The sequence below is a fragment of the Danio rerio genome, chromosome 15 (genome assembly GCF_049306965.1).
Source record: "Danio rerio strain Tuebingen ecotype United States chromosome 15, GRCz12tu, whole genome shotgun sequence".
In the NCBI taxonomy this organism is placed as follows: Eukaryota; Metazoa; Chordata; class Actinopteri; order Cypriniformes; family Danionidae; genus Danio; species Danio rerio.
In genome coordinates, this window is record NC_133190.1 from 44,227,566 (window position 1) to 44,247,182 (window position 19,617).

The 19,617-nt window shown below is 36.7% G+C and overlaps 1 protein-coding gene across 8 annotated transcripts; it reads right to left on the reverse strand.

The window, feature by feature from the left end:
- Window positions 1-2,925: 2,925 nt before the first annotated feature.
- Window positions 2,926-19,440, reverse strand: LOC100334612 (NACHT, LRR and PYD domains-containing protein 3). Of its 8 annotated transcripts, XM_068213617.2 has the most exons (12): window positions 19,229-19,440; window positions 18,831-18,905; window positions 18,563-18,646; window positions 18,246-18,355; window positions 17,782-17,898; window positions 15,883-17,685; window positions 15,205-15,375; window positions 11,797-11,967; window positions 8,540-8,710; window positions 6,342-6,512; window positions 4,474-4,652; window positions 2,926-3,195 (listed from the first exon to the last, which is right to left on the reverse strand). In XM_068213617.2, coding segments are annotated over exons 4-12 (2,835 nt in total). In that variant the 5' UTR covers window positions 18,296-18,355; window positions 18,563-18,646; window positions 18,831-18,905; window positions 19,229-19,440; the 3' UTR covers window positions 2,926-3,193. The 8 variants fall into 8 exon arrangements, with proteins under 8 accessions (XP_068069718.1, XP_068069719.1, XP_073780126.1 ...); XM_068213618.2 differs by lacking the exon at window positions 4,474-4,652; XM_068213616.2 differs by lacking the exon at window positions 2,926-3,195 and having other exon boundaries at window positions 3,648-4,652.
- Between the last annotated feature and the right edge of the window lie 177 nt (window positions 19,441-19,617).

A 19,617-nucleotide genomic window follows, 5' to 3' on the forward strand; every position in this document is an offset into this window, starting at 1 on the left:
ATCTGACAGCTAATTAAACTTGAGAGCTTCATAACATGACCATGAACAGGCTGACAATTCATCCTTTGGGTCTCAAAAGTTTTGAAAACACAATTTCTGGTTGCAGACCGTTTTGGGCAACTAAATGTGTTAGTTACTATTTAAAGAAATGAATGTGAAAGTGTTATTTTTGTGCTTTTATTTTCCTTTTTTTTTTTTTTTTTTTAAAGAAAGAGTAAGAAAGTCTTCAAATTGTAGCAGATTACCTTTTTACCCAACACTGACTGCAGATCATGTTTACTTCACAATTGGGCAACTGCTTTAGTTCTCGTAGTTGTTTTAGGATTAAATGCTGAATGTCAGATTTGATCTACTAATGAAAGTTCACACAGGATGCTGAGCCAGTTTCTGTAATACATTAATTGTTTTTTTTTTTCACAATAAGACTCATGTGATAGCAGGGATGGACAAAAATACCTTAAAATGCATTAAAATAAAACACCAAATACCTCAGCTTTAAGTGTATCAAAATAAACTACAAAATACAGCAGCGACAACATGCATCAAAATCAAATACTGTATTTTTATTTTTAAAATACTACACAATACTTTTAAAAGAGCCTGACATTCCTTCTCAAACCTTACCCACCAACACGCCTATTCGATCAATCCCTTCACCACTAAAATGACTCAGTGAAGTAAACAATGTCTGATAGTAACGGCTTTTGTAAGGAATAAACCATGACAAGTCACTTCACCTCTACTCCTACTATACATGAGCGTTTCTCTTTGATTTTAGTATAAATTTAGTCCACATTTCATACAGAAAATCCTGTCTTGAAGATGATCTCCTACAGTTTAAACCAGGGGTCAACAATCCTGGTCCTGGAGGGCCGGTGTCCCTACAGGATTTAGCTCCAACTTACCTCAACACACCTGCCTGGATGTTTCAAGTATAACTAAGACCTTGATTAGCTTGTTCAGGTGTGTTTGATTAGGGTTGGAGCTAAAATCTGCAGGACACCGGCCCTCCAGGAACAAGTTTGTTGACCACTGCTTTAAACCATTTACTGCAGATGATGAGTGGAAACAGCGCAATATCTGTTGATTGTGTTTCCGCTCATTGTGTGGCCAGTAAAATTTCCATCATCTCTGTGCAATGATCATTCAACATCTGAACATTGTATTATAAAGGCTGAAAAATGAAGAGTTCATTTTAACATTTTGATCAGAATTTTTCTGAAATATAACTTGTTTTGCAAATAAACTCTTCAACACTAAAAGTAAAAACACAATTTCCTGATACAAATAAAACCTCCAGTTTCAGTCATTTACCTGAATCAGCGTTTTTCTAATTAAACTCTTCAATGAACAACAAAGCATGAGATCTCACAAGTACGAAAAAAATGGACTTATCTTTTTACAAATAAACTCTTGATACAGTATGTGTCCTTCTGCTGCTGTATAACCTGAGTCAGGAGTTTTTGATTAGTCTCTGTATAAACTGGAGTATTATTAAATATTGTGTTTAATGTATTGTGCCAGCTTCTTTAGGCAGACATCTTTCCTCTTCATTACCTCTACTGCAGTCTGGGTCAGCTAATGAAATATTGTAGGAATCGCTCCTGTCTGACTTATTTAATGCTGTTTGTCTGATTTTCTTGGCATCTAAATCAGCAATTCATTACAAAGCGGCTATTATTTCTGCAGTATACGCATTCCCCCAAGATGATTCCAGTTCTTCTTTAACTGGAGGAGTCTCAGTTTTCCCTCTTAAAAACAGCATTACACCATCTTTAGCTGTTTATTATTTCTAAAGTTCCTCTGCATTTCCACCTCCAGCACTGAGAATGAGGATGATCTGAAGCTCCTCATCCTGTTCTTAAGGACTGAGATTTTATTCCACCTCATTTCTGAAGATGCTGATGCTGAGTTAAACACTTTACTGCCATCACATATTACTGCTCTTAGCACTGCACAGTGAACTATTTTCAGTGATTGTTGAATAGCTCCTGATTCTAAGACAGAGCCCACATTTGCTTTTGCAGAGGCACAAATCACCTTTGCACCAAATATCAGAATGATGTGTGGCGCAAGAGAGAGAGCAAAACAGACATTTGCCAGTGAAAAATGAACTTAAGACTTGTAGCAGCAGATTCAAGCCGTTGGAGTAATGTAGTTGTGTTGGTGCTAGGAAAAATAAAATATCCAACATGCAGCAACTCTTTTTGCGTGGACACACACTCTTATCTGCCGATGTGCAAACTCTGTCTGTGATGCAGGTGTGTGTGAATGTGTTTTGCTTCATATTCACTACACCAGAGCACATGAGCGGATGAGCTTCTCCATGTGTGATTGGTCCAATAGGATTTGTGGACCTGCACTGAAGGATTTGAAAAGGTGTAAATGTTGTGTTGTGTTTGTTGAAGATAATAAAATAAAATTTGCTCTGTGAGTACAAATTTACTGACACACATCTTTGGCCATTCGTTACTAAAAACGACAATTTTACAGCTGCTTGGTTGTTTTGCAGCAAAATTCCTTCATGTATTTATTCAAAACACTGAAAATATCTATTTGTAGCATCAGTAAAATCTGATCTTTCAATCAGCTCATCTTTACTAAATATTTGAGTCTTCACTCAACTCCAAATCATTGGATATAGTTCTCTGTAGATACTGAACAAGTCTTCAACAGTGACTGCTCTGAGTTTGTTTCAGCTCTTTCAGAAATGTTTGTCACTGAGGAAAGTTGAGTGAGAACATTAATAGAGGAGCGTGTTCTGTGCTGACGGACACATTTCTGTTGCATCTCTTCTGTAGTTTAAATCTGGACTTTCACCATGTAAACCTTGTTAAACCAAGTTTATACTAAAAACAAAGAGTAATTTTAGCCAATGAATCTGATTTTTCCAACATAACAGAGCTGTCTGTACTGCACAACACATTTCATATTTATATTTATTTATCAAAGACTAGCTGATAAAAACAAATGTGTTTTAGTGTTGTCATAGTCAAATCCTCTTTTCTAGTATACACTAATCAATATCTGAACAAGATAATGGAGTCATTTACATTTTCCTTGTCATTACATATAAAAACAAACCAGTGCAGTCAGTGTGAGTCTGTGTGTCTTCAGTGTGTGCTGATTGTGTGTCTGTGACATTTCTCCTCATTCACCATCAGCAGATCCTGAGCAAACTAAACACTGAGAATCCTGCAATAAAACACACACACACATACATACACACACACACACACACACACACACACACACACACACACACACACATATGAGTCAAATCAAATCAGCAGATCCATTTCAGAAAAACTCAAGCAGATAACTAAGGGTTTATAGACCTTTTTCTTGGAACGCAAAATTACCCATTATGCTTTGCATGTATGCGCAAGGAGAATGCGAAGAACTTCCGATCGGCAGCTGATGCGTGTAAACAGTCACATTTGGACAGCTTTGAAACGATAGTTTTAGTCTATTTTACCTGCTTTTATCCTCTTTGAACTAATACTGTTGTCCATCAGCACCATCTCCTGGACTGATCATTTAAAGAAATGCGGTCTCTAATAGGATGGAAAACAGCTGCTGTGAGGCATTTTCCCCTCGTTGTCAGACGGCATATTCTGGAGTGTAAATGAAGCCTCGTCATCGCTAAAGTCAACATTTTCTCTTTATTTCAAATATATAACCAGCCCAAACAAATGTAGTTCACCAAAATGTTTGACACACACACGTAGCCTGTACTGTGCCTCTGACACACTGATTTAATAACTGTGACAAAGTGAAAATATAGGCTAGTGTCATTTCGAAATGACACAAACCGTGGTAAAAACAACACACGAAATAAAACACAAACGGCTCGCGATTAGAATGAACAGCAAATCAGCCAGCAGAGGATCAATAACAGACTTTTATTGGTTATTTTTGTAAATTGCACGACTTTCATACCTGTTAAGTTTTATGCCAGTACTCTGGTTTGCTTTCTCTCTCTCTCTCTCTCTCTCTCTCTCTGTGAGTGTGTGTGTGCTAAAGAGCCGCTGAGCTAACAGCTGACAGGCTGGGAACGCACACACACACACTATTTCTGACGGCAGACACGTTAACTAGGAGAACGTTTTTCTCGTATTTCTAACGCGCTTGAACCACATGTGACAGATTATAACGGCTTTAACAGACACATTTCTAAGTTGTGTGTCACAAAAACACTCTGTTATCCACTAAAAACATCATTGAAACCCATTTTCCGAGCGCAAATTACCAGTTGTACACGCTGTAAACGGAAGTTTTTAGCATTCTACCGGAAGACGCTGGTCGCTATGGCGCCCTCCATGCAGCAGCCATAAAAAAGGTCTATAGCCTCCAGCTAAACAGTTAGCACAGACTAAAGAGAAGCTGCTTAATTATTAGATATTCTCCATTTACACACACGAGGCCTGTTACTGAACTCAAGTCAACTTTACAGTTTAAAAACATACTCACAAATGTATAATGTTTTCAGTTTATTATGCGAGTCGTCTTTTAGATCAGAGAACAGCTTGACTGTAGATTTTGATAGTTTATTTTCAGACAGATCCAGATCTCTCAGGTGTTCAGGGTTTGATCTCAGAGCTAAAGCCAAAGCAGCACAACCTTCATCTGTGAGACCACAATTACTCAACCTGTAGAGAACAATGACACACTCTTCACTCTCTCACATCACATCAGAAACACAAAATATGATAATAAAACATCAAACATCTGATTCAGGCTAAATAAATATCTGTTTATATCTGTGCTGTGAATTTTTTTTGTCAACCCTGCTGAAAAATCCAGCTTAAATCAGCCTAAGCTGGTTGGTTGGTTTTAGCTGGTCGACCAGGCTGGTTTTAGAGGGGTTTTGGCCACTTCCAGGCTGGTTTCCAGCCATTTCGGGCCTGGTCTTAGCTGGTCAGGCTGGAAAATGACCAGCCAAATCCAGTTAAAACCAGCTTGACCAGCCTAGCCTAGCTGGAAGTCCAGCCAAAACCAGCTATATCCAGCTTAAACCAGGCTGGTCAAGCTGGTTTTAGCTGGATTTGGCTGGTCATTTTCCAGCCTGACCAGCTAAGACCAGGCTGGAAATGGCTGGAAACCAGCCTGGAAGTGGCCAAAACCCCTCTAAAACCAGCCTGGTCGACCAGCTAAAACCAGCCAACCAGCCTAGGCTGGTTTAAGCTGGATTTTTCAGCAGGGAAATTTCCATCTCAGGCTAAATCTTTTATAATTAATATCTGTGTTTACAGCACTGATTAACTGAACTGTTATTTATATCTGTAGTAATATGTACACAACAGGTTAAAAGGTTGAGATCATTATGATTTAAGATGCTTTTGAAAGAAGTTTCATTATTAGATAATAAAATTCATCATTATTTTAATTTAAAATATCTATTTTCTCTGTGAATATATTTGTATTTCAGCATCATTACTCTAGACTACAGTCATTATAATATGCTGATTTGCTGCTTTATTTTGATCAATGTTGAATCAGTTTTGCTCTTTCATATTTAAAATATAATCAGCATTCAAAAGTGCCATTAAAGATGTAAATAATATTTAGATTCATTAAAGACACAATAAATGGATCAGAAACGACTGTAAAATATTGCATTGTTGAAAAGATTTAGTCAAACAGTTGCAGTTATTCTGAACTTTCTATTCATCAAAGGATCCTGAAAGTGAAATATATTGCAGTTTCCACTAAAATATTAAGCAGAATCAAATGTTTCAAATGTTTTCAACAATCAACTCTCAGATGATCAAAATAATATGAATAATTCTTTATAAAACAAGTAAACATCTTTAGTCTGATGATGTTAGTGATGATAAAAAAAATCATTTATCACTTTAATTATTGCAGTCAGCCAATGGTGCTTGACTAAAAGAGCTTTCAGTCTCTGAGATCTGAAACACTAAAGGCCTGTCTGATACTGAAGAGATTACAATCAAATCAAACCGGCTGCAATGTTGATTTGTCAATCTTGTCCACTGTAAATGTCTAGATGAGAGCTCAGTGCTGCTGTGTGTTCAGCTCTATCAGCACAATAACACTGAGCTCATGGTGATTGTGTTTCTCCATCAGAAACAATAATGGATATCAGTCAAATCAGCCTGTCTGAGTCACAATCTGGACATCAACACCTCCTGTATCCTCCTGTACATTAACTGTAGTATTCCTGCATTTCTTATTTAATAAAAACTGATAAAAAATAAATGAAAGAGCAATAATGAATATGGAAATAATGAAGATCAGAGAAGCTGCAGAAAGAGACTCAACACTTCACAGATACTTTACACTGTTTCACATGTGAGAGTCAAATATGATCTTACCCCAGTCTCTCCAGTTTACAATGAGGATCCTCCAGTACAGCAGAGAGAAGAGTCACTGAATCTCCTAGTTTATTTAATGCCAGATCTAGTTCTCTCAGGTGTTCAGAGTTTGATCTCAGAGCTGAAGCCAAAGCAGCACAACCTTCATCTGTGAGACAACAATTAGTCAACCTGTAGAGAACAATGACACACTCTTCACTCTCTCACATCACATCAGTTCACTGAATCCATTATTAAAGTACAAAATATGATCATAAAACATCAAACATCTGATTCAGGCTGAATAAATATCTGTTCATATCTGTGCTGTGGAAGTGCTAAAGTTTTTGTCAAATTTCTCTCTCAGGCTAAATCTTTTATAATGAACGTCTCTGTTTACAGCACTGATTAACTGAACTGTAATTTATATCTGTAGCAATGTGTACACTACGCTTTAAAAGGTTGAGATCATCAAGATGTTTAGATGTTTTTGAAAGAAGTTTTACTTATTTTGTTATTAAACTTTGATTTTTATTGATTTTAATTATATTACAAAACCCAACAAACAGTGCAGAATGTTAACTTATGATATTTCAGAATCTCAGAATCTACATTCCCACACCAACATTTGTTAAACAAAAATAATTTATGAAATAGAATAAAATACAATACTGGAAAATAAAATACAAAAAAAGGTATCACATTAAATTTTAAATTACAGTCATCTTTTCAGAGACATCCTTTTTTCTATCCATTAACAAAGCAACTGAAAGGGGACCACACTGTTTAAAAGTCTCTTCTTTACCTCTGATTACGTATGTTAATTTTTCAAGAGCAAGATTATCAGACATTTTATTTATCCATTGTGCAAGAACAGGTAATTTTATATATCAAAGCTTTAACACGTTTAGCTTGTATAAAGCTGAAATCTATACGTTTCTTTTTGTTTGCGTTCACTGACGCATTTTCAGGATATATACAGTTGAAGTCAGAATTATAAGCCCCCGTGATTTATTAGACTCCCTGTTTATTTCCCCAATTTCTGTTTAACGGAGAGAAGCTTTTTTGACACTTTTCTAAACATAATAGTTTTAATAACTCACCTTTAATAACTGATTTATGTTATCTTTGTCATGATGACAGTAAATAATATTTTACTAGATATTTTTCAAGACACTTCCATACAGCTTAAAGAGACATTTAAAGGCTTAACTGGGTTAATTAAGTTAACTAGGCAGGTTAGGGTAATTAAGCAAATCATTGTATAACGATGGTTTGTTCTGTAGACAGTCGGAAAAAATTTTGCTTGAAGGGGCTAATAATTTTGACCTTAAAATGGTGTTTAAAAAATTAAAAACTGCTTTTATTATAGCTGAAATAAAATAAATAAGACTTTCTCCAGAAGTAAATATATTATCAGACATACTGTGAAAATTTCCTTGCTCTGTTAAACACCATTTGGGAAATATAAAAAAAAATAAAAATAAATTAAAAGGGACGCTAATAATTCTGACTTCAACTGTACATGTTTTAAACAATTTTCCTTGATTTCTGATGAGTGTTGTCTATGCCTGTAGATCGATCAAGTTTCATGTCTAGTACACAGTTAAAGTCTCCTCCAATTGTATATTGTCCCACGCTTCATTCTCAATGTATAGTTTGTCTAAAGTGATGTATGCAAACTATATAGTATACTATGACCAGGGATACAATCAGTCAGCGCAGTCGTAGCTCCATAGTAAAAAGCGACATTTTGTGTCTGCCGGTTTGTTTACATGCGGTAGTTCCATTGGCATTTCCCACCCATGAATTCTTCTGACCAATCAATAAGCAGTTTAGGAATTATGTTTAACAACATCTGGCCAATGAGTGATGTGGATTTTGTGAGATGACTGCATTTTAATCCTTTTCATCTGAGTCAGACCAAAGCCAGCAGTGTGCATCAAAGGCAATGTTGTTACTAATCTTTTACATGTCCAAGACTGATAAAAAGTTTTTTAAAAATCCAGTCCACAATTACTTTCATATTGAAAATAAGTCATTTTATGTTTTTTTCATCAAATCACTGAGTTGCAATCTGGACATCAACACCTCCTGTATCCTACTGTACATTTTACTGTATTATTCCTGCATTGCTTATTTCATAAAAACAGAAAATAAATGAAAGAGCTTCACTGATACTACACTGTTTCACATGTGAGAGTCAAATATGATCTTACCACAGGGTCTCCAGTTTACAGTGAGGATCCTCTAGTACAGCAGAGAGAACAGTCACTGAATCTCCTAGTTTATTAAATGACAGATCCAGATCTCTAAGATGTTCAGGGTTTGATCTGAGAGCTGAAGCCAAAGCAGCACAACCTTCATCTGTGAGACCACAATTAGTCAACCTGTAGAGAACAATGACACACTCTTCACTCTCTCACATCAGTTTAACACTGAATCCAGTTTAGTTATGCTTTGCACTGTGAGACACGTCCACGCATTACATAATCAAGCGTCGACATTCCATATTGCGGGACACATAAAACCCTGTTATGCACAGATATCAGTTGTATCTGCGGCTGTTTAAACCAATTTTATCTGACAGACTGGCGCATCATGGCCGACATGCGAGGAGCATCTCCATTCACATAATGAGTTTCTGAGTTCTTTCATCCTTCAGACCCAGTTCATTCTTCAAGGTAATCTAAGAATACTATCAGTGCTGTGAACAGTGTGTAAAGACTGTCCAGCTCATTCGACCGCTTGATTAAACTAATTAAACTGTAACCATGAAAAAAGTTTAATGGATTGTTTTAGTGCTAAAGCATATAGCGGACTGGTTTTGAAATGCTTCACCTCAGGGGTCTGTTCTTTGTATGTGGATTACTCAGTCAGCTGGATTTGGATATTGACGATTTGACACGATCCAGGATCGTTTCGTTCAAAACTCATCTGAGACTTGTTGTCATAGCAACAGTTCTGGTAGCTCAAACCTGCTTGGGAGCAGGCTCATTTCACAGATCACCAAATGCTGATCATTTCTTACAGTAGTTATATACACTTGGGAAAAAAGTAAATATATGTATTACATATATATATAATATATATATATATATATATATATATATATATATATATATATATATATATATATATATATATATAGTTAAAAATATATATTAATAGAACTTATGCAATCTGCACTCCAAAATAAAAGTACAAAGACTGCCACCTGGTGGTTCAAAGAGAAAATTTATTGATATGAACCTATTAAATTCAAACACATACATGCACAATATTTAACTTTTTTTTTAAAAAAGGATAATAATTTATTCAGTGATGTATGTTTTTTAACCGCTAATATGCAGGTGATTTGATGCTTCGCAAAAGTTGCAGACACCTTTACCGATATCAAAATGCTTTTTTAATGCAAAATTAATTTATGAAGTTTATTCATAAACTAATTTCGAGAGGATCACGTGCTTATGATTTATCACAGTTGGTCTCACATTTGCTAATCACTATCTTCCAATCATATGAGCCCTAAGCTACTATAAATAGCCACAGTTTTTAGTTCACTTTATCTTCGTTTGAAAGAAACCCCCCCTCCTCCCCTATTCTCCTCCTTTACCTCTGATTGGGCGGCACGGTGCCCCAGTGGTTAGCACTGTGAACCCCACAGCAAGAACACTGCACAGAACCGGTGGGTGTTTCTGTGGGGAGTTTGTATGTTCTCCCCGTGTCTGCGTGGGTTTTCCCCGGGTTTTCAGGTTTCCTCCGACCATCCAAAGACATTCAACATACTTTACAATCAAGCATTTGTCTAACCCCTTGTGTTCCCTTAGCTACCACAGCAGGGGAGTTCTGAAATCCACCGATCTCAGGCTCCCTTCTCGCTCTGCCAATGGGAGGAACCCCCGGGCTCGAGGAGCCCTTGAGCACGGGGCTCTCTCCCGGGACAGCATGCCAAACAAGCTTTTATAAATTATCAGCTAAGTGTGAACTCTTGAAATTCTGTTATTATTTACGTCGATTAAAAAACTTAAGTAGGCCTAGGCTAATATAATAAAGAAAATCTTTTCTAAATGTAGAACTAAATACATTGATATGCATTGAAATACATGATGAATACTCTCAACACATGAAAGTGTAAAGCCTGCAGCTCACAACAAATGTGGCAAGTTATTGCGTATCATATTTAACAAACCGTTTACTGCTAATTTTACGTAATGCTGTGCCGTCAGCCAATTATTACATTGCTGATCATCCTTTCGACGATCGACAGATCTTTACTTCACAACACACACAGTGATCTCAGATCAGTTCATTCATTTTAATCTGATTTGCAAACTTGTTTGAAGAACCAAATTAGCCAGAGATCAGTTATCAAGACTAAAAGATCCAGGATCTGCCAAATCATATTAGATCATTTAAGTGAGGTACAAAGAACGGACTGCAGATGTTATTTGCTTCATGCAAAGAATCTATCAGGAGCCATACAGTATAAATAAGATCACCAGCATATTATTTAAACTTTGTTTTGTCGACTTGCAAACTCACTGCATGCTGACACCTCGGCGAAAGCAGCGGATGAGAGCGTGGCTAATTTTTCTGGTGTGCATATTTAAAACTAGAACTTACACCAGGAGTAGAGCAGTGCGTCAGTGCCAAGCAGGAGTGGTGCGTGAGGCGCATGGGTATGTTTTTTTTTTTCTGTGCACATGCTCAGTTTGCTTTTTGATTAAACTACATCGCCTTCATCAGCGTTGGTTTGGTTGCACATAGAGATTAATGTCTTTACTCTGGGATTATCACTCTTAATAAATACACTTGCATATAAAGTAAATCGTATCTCAAAGCATTTACTGGGGCACTGGTGGTTTTTACTGGGGCACGTGCCCCAGTAAATGGGGTCTAGCGACGCCCCTATCTGTGACTGACCTTTTTTTTAATCTTATTTTTTTCTTACTCCTCCAAGTGCAACTAACTCTGTATAGCTGTAAACTTGTACTGTGTGCACCATCTGTAAGTGCAGGCTGAAAAATGCGTGTGTAGTGTTATGCATAGTGTGTAAATATTATCAAGCACTTATCGAATTGTCATTATCAGTTTTTGAAAAAAATACATATTGTGATAATTATTGTTATCCAATTATGTCCCAGCCCTATGCTGGATAAGTTGGTGGTTCAATCCGCTGTGGCGACCCCAGATAAATAAAGGGACTAAGCAGAAAAGAAAATGAATTAATATTTATGTCTTACTTATTTGTCAATTTTCTCTAATTATTTAAATAATTTTCCTCATAATACTGTTCTCACTGTTAGCATTGCTCAAATGTCCAGTGCTGTGCTGTTTATATAAGTAGTAATATGTGCATAGTAATATGTTTTCATGTTTTTGAAAATGCTGTCACCAGGACCCGGATAAGCAGCAGATAATGGATGAATATACTTTACACTGTTTCACATGTGAGACACAAATATGATCTTACCACAGTTTCTCCAGTTTACAGCGAGGATCCTCCAATACAGCAGAGAGAAGAGTCACTGAATCTCCTAGTTTATTCCAGCACAGATTCAGATCTCTCAGGTGTTCAGGGTTTGATCTCAGAGCTGAAGCCAGAGCAGAACAACCTTCATCTGTAAGACCACAATTACTCAACCTGTAGAGAACAACGACACTCTTCACTCTCACACATCACAACAGTTCAGTGAATATATTATTAAAGTGTAAGCACAAACTAAAGCACGAATGAACATATTTGATGGATCATTAGTCTGAGGTCTAAAATGTCACAGAAAACAAAACATGATTATAAGTAGAAAGTTTTATTCAAGCGGGATAAACATCTATTCAGTAAGATAATAGCAAAATCATTGAAATAATGACACTGTTCACACTGTTAACATTGCTAAAATGTGCTGTGTTTATCAGTAGAAATATGTAAACAATCAGTAAAAATGGGATATTTTTTTTTTTTGTTTTTGACAAGTGTTATCTCATCAAAACAAAAAAGCTTTATTATTGTGAAATATTACTGCAATTTAAACAATTATTACTAATATTATTATCTTATTATTTTTCTTTAAAAATAATTAATTTCATTTATGAAGACACATTAATTAATTAATTAAAGCTTATGCTGCGTCCGAAACTGCATACTTCCATACTATATAGTACGCTATAATCAGTATTCGAGCCGAGTGGTATGTCCGAATTCATAGAAATCGAAAATCAGTATGCGAGAAGTACCCGGATGACTTACTACTTCCTGCGAGATTCAAGAGTACGCATCCCATGCACGCTGCGCTATCCCATGATGCCCCGCGAGCGAATATGAATGGGAGTAAAGCGACGCAATTGACGCAGGTAGGTCACGTGACCATGACAAAATGGCGGATGTAGTACGTCCGAATTCCATTCATACTTTTCACATTCATACTGTATAGAACGTACTTTTCTAACGGCTGAGTAGTACGTTTAAATTCTAATGCAGTACCTACTGAGTAGTAGGTGGTTTCGGACGCAGCCTTAGTGAAGTTTTTTAAACTAATTTCGAGAGGAGCACGATTGATAGGATTGACTACAGCTGATCCCTATCACTAATCGCTAACTAGCCAATCGGATCACTCTAAATTCAATATAAATATACAGCCTAAACTTCATTCCTCATCTTCGTTTTGGAAACCGCTCTGCTCCGCTCAACTTATCAGCAGCTACAATTCACAAGCTACCAGCTACAATCTACAAATCTACAACTTACAAGCTACAAGCTACTACAATCGACTACAAACTACTACAAACTACAAGCTACAATCCACAATCTATAGCAACAACATCAATTACTCATTCATTTATTATTTATCTGTTGCCATGTCAGCTACTAAGGCTATTTTCATGGCAAGAGCATTTCAGTAATTAACAAACATCAACAGTAAAAAATAAATAATTGCATATACAGTTTAAATAAGATTTTTCTGGTGTCACTTTGTTGAAAATGTCCTTAAGAGAGTTCTCATCATAAAAAGTCTTTCGGGAGTCATTAAAAGCAGGACAGTCTAGTAAAATGTGTTTTACGGTCCATGGGGTTTTACAGTGTAAACATTGGGTAGGGTTTTCATCTTAAAGTAAAAAGTTATGTGTTAATCTTGTATGTCCAATACGACATCTGGTAAAAATTACTTGATCAGCTCGTTTCTTAAAATGTCTTATACCCCTGTGTGTATTTTCAGGCTGGATTTTGTGTAATTTATTGTTTTCCAGAGTATCCCACACCTCTTGCCATTTGATTAAAATGTAATTGTTAATTAAAGGTCTCATCTGTGATGGAGATGTTTGACATTTGTTCACAGCTTGTTTTAGAGCAGCTTTAGCAGCTGCATCCGCTCGTTCATTCCCTGAAAGTCCAACATTTCCTGGTATCCAGCAAAATATGATATGGTAAAATTTGAGTTGTAGGTGGTGAACTTTAGTTAAAATATTTTCAATCAAGGGATGATCACTCTTTGAAGATTCCATCTGTTGAAGGCATGATTTAGAGTCTGTAAAAATAATGGTTTTCTTTTGTTGTGTATTTTCTATAAACTCCAATGATAAAAGTGGTGCGCAGGCTTCATCTGTGAATATGGAGCATTATTTTGGCAGCCTGATTCCATGACTTTGTTCCCGTCACCATTGCTGCTGCTACATTACTTTCCATCTTTGAGCCATATATATATATATATATATATATATATATATATATATATATATATATATAAATGTGTGTGAGTGTATATATACACATGTATATACGTGTATATATGTGTGCGTGCATGTATGCATGTGTATGTATTTATGCATGCATGGATATATGCCTATATGTATTATGTATTTATGCCCACCTGCACGCGGACATATACATTATTTTATAGTGCTGTCACCCCTAAGCTCTAGCTACCGCAAAGGCAGTCCCAGAGCTTAAACCCCCATTTTTTCTCTAGTCGGGAGTCTTCACTTGCCAAAATTCCTTTTTCCCTGTCTCCTGCTGGAACCTACTTTTGATAGCCCAACTCTCGAGCTGTGACTACGAGCACGAGTCAAGTCACTGCCCACCCTCCAGCCCTAGCGCTTTTTGCCTATTTTGTCCATTCATATATTATCTCCTGAGATCATCATCGGAGATAGAGTTCCCTCTGTTCTTGTCAGGGCTCTTACAGAGCCCGCATCTCCTCTACCTTTCTATTTTTTTCTTTCTCCTCAAATCACTATATCCAGCAGCCGGATACAGCAATTTCTAGCTTTTAGGGGGAGTTCTTCGAATACACGGCTGCTGTCCCGACACAATAGCATTTATGGGAAGCTATAGAGAACTACCTGATCTCATATCCCTCCTAATGCTTATTGACCAGGCGGGAGCCTTGGGCTCATCTATCACCGAGCTCAGGGTTCTCTTCCGGGACAGCATGCCAAACTTGCTTAAATAGGCAAGCATTATCTAAGTGTGAACTCTTGAACTGTAAATTATGGATTTTTCATTTGCATTTTATTTTTCATTTGAAATAAATCCTGTTATTTTCAACATTTCATTCATCAAATAAAGTCTTTCCAAAACAGGATTCCGGATTGACATTAATTAAAATTAGTTTATTAGGATAAAATAACTTCATGATCCTAAAACATGAGAGTGAATGTGTTGTTGATTGTGAGAGCTGAGATTGATATTAGTTAAAAGAAAACTCACATTATTTGATTTATACAATCAGCAAATTCCAAAGAAAGTCAAGCAAACATTGCTTCTACTGTATTTAATAAAATGTCTAACTACAGACAAAAACATAGAGAATGAAATATCAATTAAAGCGATATACATGCACTTTATATTCATATATTCTTGCGTGAGAGTCAAAGATGATCCTACCTCAGTGTCTCCAGTTTACAGTGAGGATCCTCCACTGCAGCAGAGAGAAGAGTCACTGAATCTCCTAGATTATTCCAGGACAGATCCAGTTCTCTCAGGTGTTCAAGGTTTGATCTGAGAGCTGAGGCCAAAGCAGCACGATCTTTACCACTGAGACCACAATCTCTCAACCTGTAGAGAACAACGACACAATCTTAACTCACATCAGTTTACCATGTACAAATCACAGTTCAAAACACTATGTCTACATTTCAACTGGAGATCACAGTTTGTGCTGATCTATATGACTTCATCTACCAGCCGTTGACCAATTATTAAAATGTCAGTATTTAAGCAGAGCTGCAGAGACAGAAACACTCTGTTTAATAAACCTTCCTGACAGCAGTTTTCTTTTGTTCTTCGTTTTGGCTTACAAAAAGTAAATAAAATATGGTGAGCAAAAATGAAGAAAATACTAAAATTCTTAATGACTGAGCTGTATAAATGTCCATGCAGTGCAGCTCGTAATCGCTCTAAAGCTCCTGTATGCACAGAAATAATCAGAAACAGCAGATGAGTAATGTGGGTTTAACGTTCACTGCGTCAGAATTTTCTGACTTTGACACTTCCATTTGTTTCTCGTGGGATACTTCAAAACGTGCATTAAACAGGGAAGTAAACAGAGCAGGTAATACTTACTGAACTGATCTACATTCTCTAATCATGGGCAGCAGCTTCTTAAAAATTAACAATTTTTCAGTTTTTTTGTATCCAACAACAAATTCATTTATATTAAACTCCTCCAGCTTCTTCTCTGATGTCAACAACACAAACGCTACAGCTGACCACTGAGATGAGGAGAGTTTGGCTCTGTTTATTCTTCCAGATTTCAGATACTGCTGTATTTCCTCCACTAGTGAATGATCACCCAGTTCATTCAGACAGTGAAACAGATTGATGAATTTCTCTGGAGAGTTGATGGTCCTGATCTTCTTCTTGATGTACTCGACTGTTTTATTATTCTGGATTGATCTGCTTCTCAGTTTCATTAGTCTTTGTAGAAGAATCTGATGAGACTCTACTGACAGACCCAGAAGAAACCGCAGGAAAAGATCCAGATGTCCATTTTTACTCTGTAGAGCCTCATTTACAGCTCGCTGATGCAGCTCAGATAATGAAACAAGTTGAGATGAATTTAAATACAAATGATCCTTAACTTTAGACCACAAACTCGGCTTTTTGATTTGCTCAAACTCATTTCTGTTGTTGTTTATACAGGAGAGGTGCACATATAGAGCCGCTAGATGTTCCTGAATGCTCAGATGAACAAAGCTGAAGACTTTCCCCTGATACAAGCCAAACTCCTCTCTGAAGATCTGAGTGCACAATCCTGAGTAAACTAAAGCTTCTGCCACATCAATGCCACACTCTCTCAGGTCTTCCTCATAGAAGATTATATTGCCTTTCATGAGCTGCTGAAAAGCCACTTTCCCCAGTTTGAGGATCATGTCTTCATCTGTCAGCTTCTCCTCATAGTCCTTCTGATGTTTGATGTTGGTCTGCAGGATCAGGAAGTGTGTGTACATCTGAGTGAGAGTCTTGGGAATCTCTGCAGTCTCTGCTTCACTCAACATCTTCTCCAGAACAGTGGCTGAGATCCAGCAGAACACTGGGATGTGGCACATGATGTAGAGGCTCCTGGAGGACTTGAGGTGTGAGATGATTGTGTTGGCCAGACTCTGATCACTGATTCTCTTGCTGAAGTATTCCTCCTTCTGAGGATCATTGAAGCCTCGTACCTCTGTCACTCGATGGACACACTCAGAGGGGACGAGATCTGCTGCTGCTGGTCTGGAGGTGATCCAGATGAGAGCAGAGGGAAGCAGATTCCCCACAGTCAGGTTTGTCAGCAGCACGTCCACTGATGATGTTTTGGTCACATCCCTCAGAGTCTTATTCCTTTTGAAATTTAAGGGAAGACGACACTCGTCCAGACCATCAAAGATAAACAGCACTTTATATTTGTCACTGGATATTTCCATTTCTTTAGTTTGAGGGAAAAACAGCTGAAGAAGATCTGACAGACTGAGTGTTTTGTCCTTCATCAGATTGATCTCTCTGAAAGGAAGTGGAAATATGAGCTGGACGTCCTGATTCTCCTTCTCTTCAGCCCAGTCCAGGATGAACTTCTGCACAGAGACTGTTTTTCCGATGCCAGCGACTCCCTTCGTCAGCACAGTTCTGATGGCTTTGTCTTGTCCAGGTAAAGGTGTAAAGATGTCTCTGCATTTGATCGCTGTATCTGTTGTTGATCTCCTGGATTGTGTCTCAATCTGTCTCACCTCATGCTCATGACTGATCTCTCCACTCTCACTCTCTGTGATGTAGAGCTCTGTGTAGATCTCATTCAGGACTGTTGGGTTTCCCTGTGCTGCTGTTCCCTCATACAGACACTCAAACTTCTTCAGCAGATTTGATCTAAATGTGTTGAGGGCTTCATGGCTGTAAAATTATAAAAGTCCATTATTACAGTTAATAATCAAAAAGCCTTTTCTGTATCATAATCATCATCATGTAACCTTCACATAATTGTTTTACCTGAGATCAGTCTCTGTGTCTCCACTCCTAACATGTAATGGCTGATGCACAGATTTATCATTGCTCCTCATAGACACACAGCTGGACTCTGATTCTGTGCTTTTCTGATGAACTGAACTAAAACAAACAGAAATAAAGGTTTAATTCTCAAAATATCATATTCCACAATTTACTGCACATATTAATGTATCTGTAAAAATCCTTACAAAAAGAACAATTTATGTAATTATTTTAAAACTTATTAAAGTTACAATGTTCATACAGAAACTGTGAAGTTGAACTAACTACTTTCATGTGTCGTCCTACTGTATGAGCAACACTATATTTATATAGACATTATTGAAAAGATAAAAAATAACGACCACAATAGTCAACAAACATTTTTCATATCTTTCATAAATTACTACTGATACTATTCTGAATACATAAACAGCCATACTCTAATTAAATATTAAATCATATACCTGAGATCAGACTTTGTGTCTCCACTCTTAAAATGAATTGGTTGATCCATCGGTCACTCCTCATAGACACACAGCTGGACTCTGGATCTGGTCTCTTCTGATGAATTAATCTATAACAAAGAGAGATGGTCATGTTTTGAGTTACTGAATTTTAATAAATAATTTATCTTAAATACATTTTAATCAACGCTTTAACATTTTAGTGATTAAATAGTTACAGAGAACATAGCACAAAGGCGTTTCATAGATGAGTATGAAACAATGTCATATAAATATAAGTTAAATGTTATACGTGAGATCAATCTGTATATCTTTACTCTTAATATAAATTGGATGATCCCTGGTCACTCCTCATAGACACACAGCTGGACTCTGGATCTGATCTCTTCTGATGAACAGAACTATAACAGAAAATAACAGACCAATTTATCTTAATCACTTTAATATTAAAATAAAGTTAATAACGTTTTTAAAGAAGCTGTTTTATTTCCAACGGTAAACTATACATAATCTGGTCTGCATTTGTACATTAGCTTCACAGTAGTTTTCTTTCCTCTATTACTTGTGTAATTAAACTCAAAGTACCTGCATCCTGGAGAAAATGTTGGTCTCTGGATATTTGTGTGTCGTCCATTATGAAACAGGATCTGATCTGCGCCACTGATTGCATAGAAAAGACAAATAAACAATAGTTCAGCTGTTCGAGTACCGAGTGTCGATGAGCAGAAAATAAACCAGGTTAAAATACTTTAAAATGAACAATTTTACAAACATATCGAGAAATCACGTCTAAAATTCACAGGACGGTCTCAGAGCAAACTGCATTTCAAGGAGAAACACAAACTAGAGCAGGCTAACTCAAAATGTATTTTAGTTCAATAAGGTTTACGTAAACACTTTGATAAACATAATATATTAAACACATATAAATCATATTTACATTCTTACAAAAGTAAGAAGTCGCTGTTTCTCGTTTCACTCACCATCAACTTGTTATAAACCGTAGGCCTGCGTTAAAACTGAATTGATGGAGTTATAATAATCCTCTGCCTTTCAAGTAGCTACACGTAACTAAACTCCTGGTTTGCTGTTATAAAAGTTCATATGAACTAGTGTGATGCGGCATAATGTAGACAAATAACGGATCGACTCGACGAATCAACTGCGTTCCCTTTGTATTTGTGACGTCGGGAGGGTGACGCCACATTACGCACAGTGGTTAGGCACAATTAACTAAAGTTAGGCATTCACTTCCAATTAAAGATTAAAAAAAGTTTCAGTTAGCCAAACTATGGAAGCCCGTTCCCGCCACTGAATAAAAAAAAGAAAAAGAATTAATAATAAAAAAAAAAATTAATGATAATATAAAGAA

Excerpts from the sequence above, each read along its gene's own strand:
- LOC100334612 (XM_068213616.2), bottom strand. The coding sequence starts at position 18,295 with ATGGATCAACCAATTCATTTTAAGAGTGGAGACACAAAGTCTGATCTC. Across the intron at positions 15,376-15,882 it reads AGAGAATGTAGATCAGTTCA|GTTGAGAGATTGTGGTCTCA; the intron begins GTAAGTATTACC and ends TGTTCTCTACAG. Across the intron at positions 4,653-6,341 it reads TGTAAACTGGAGAGACTGGG|GTTGAGTAATTGTGGTCTCA; the intron begins GTAAGATCATAT and ends TGTTCTCTACAG.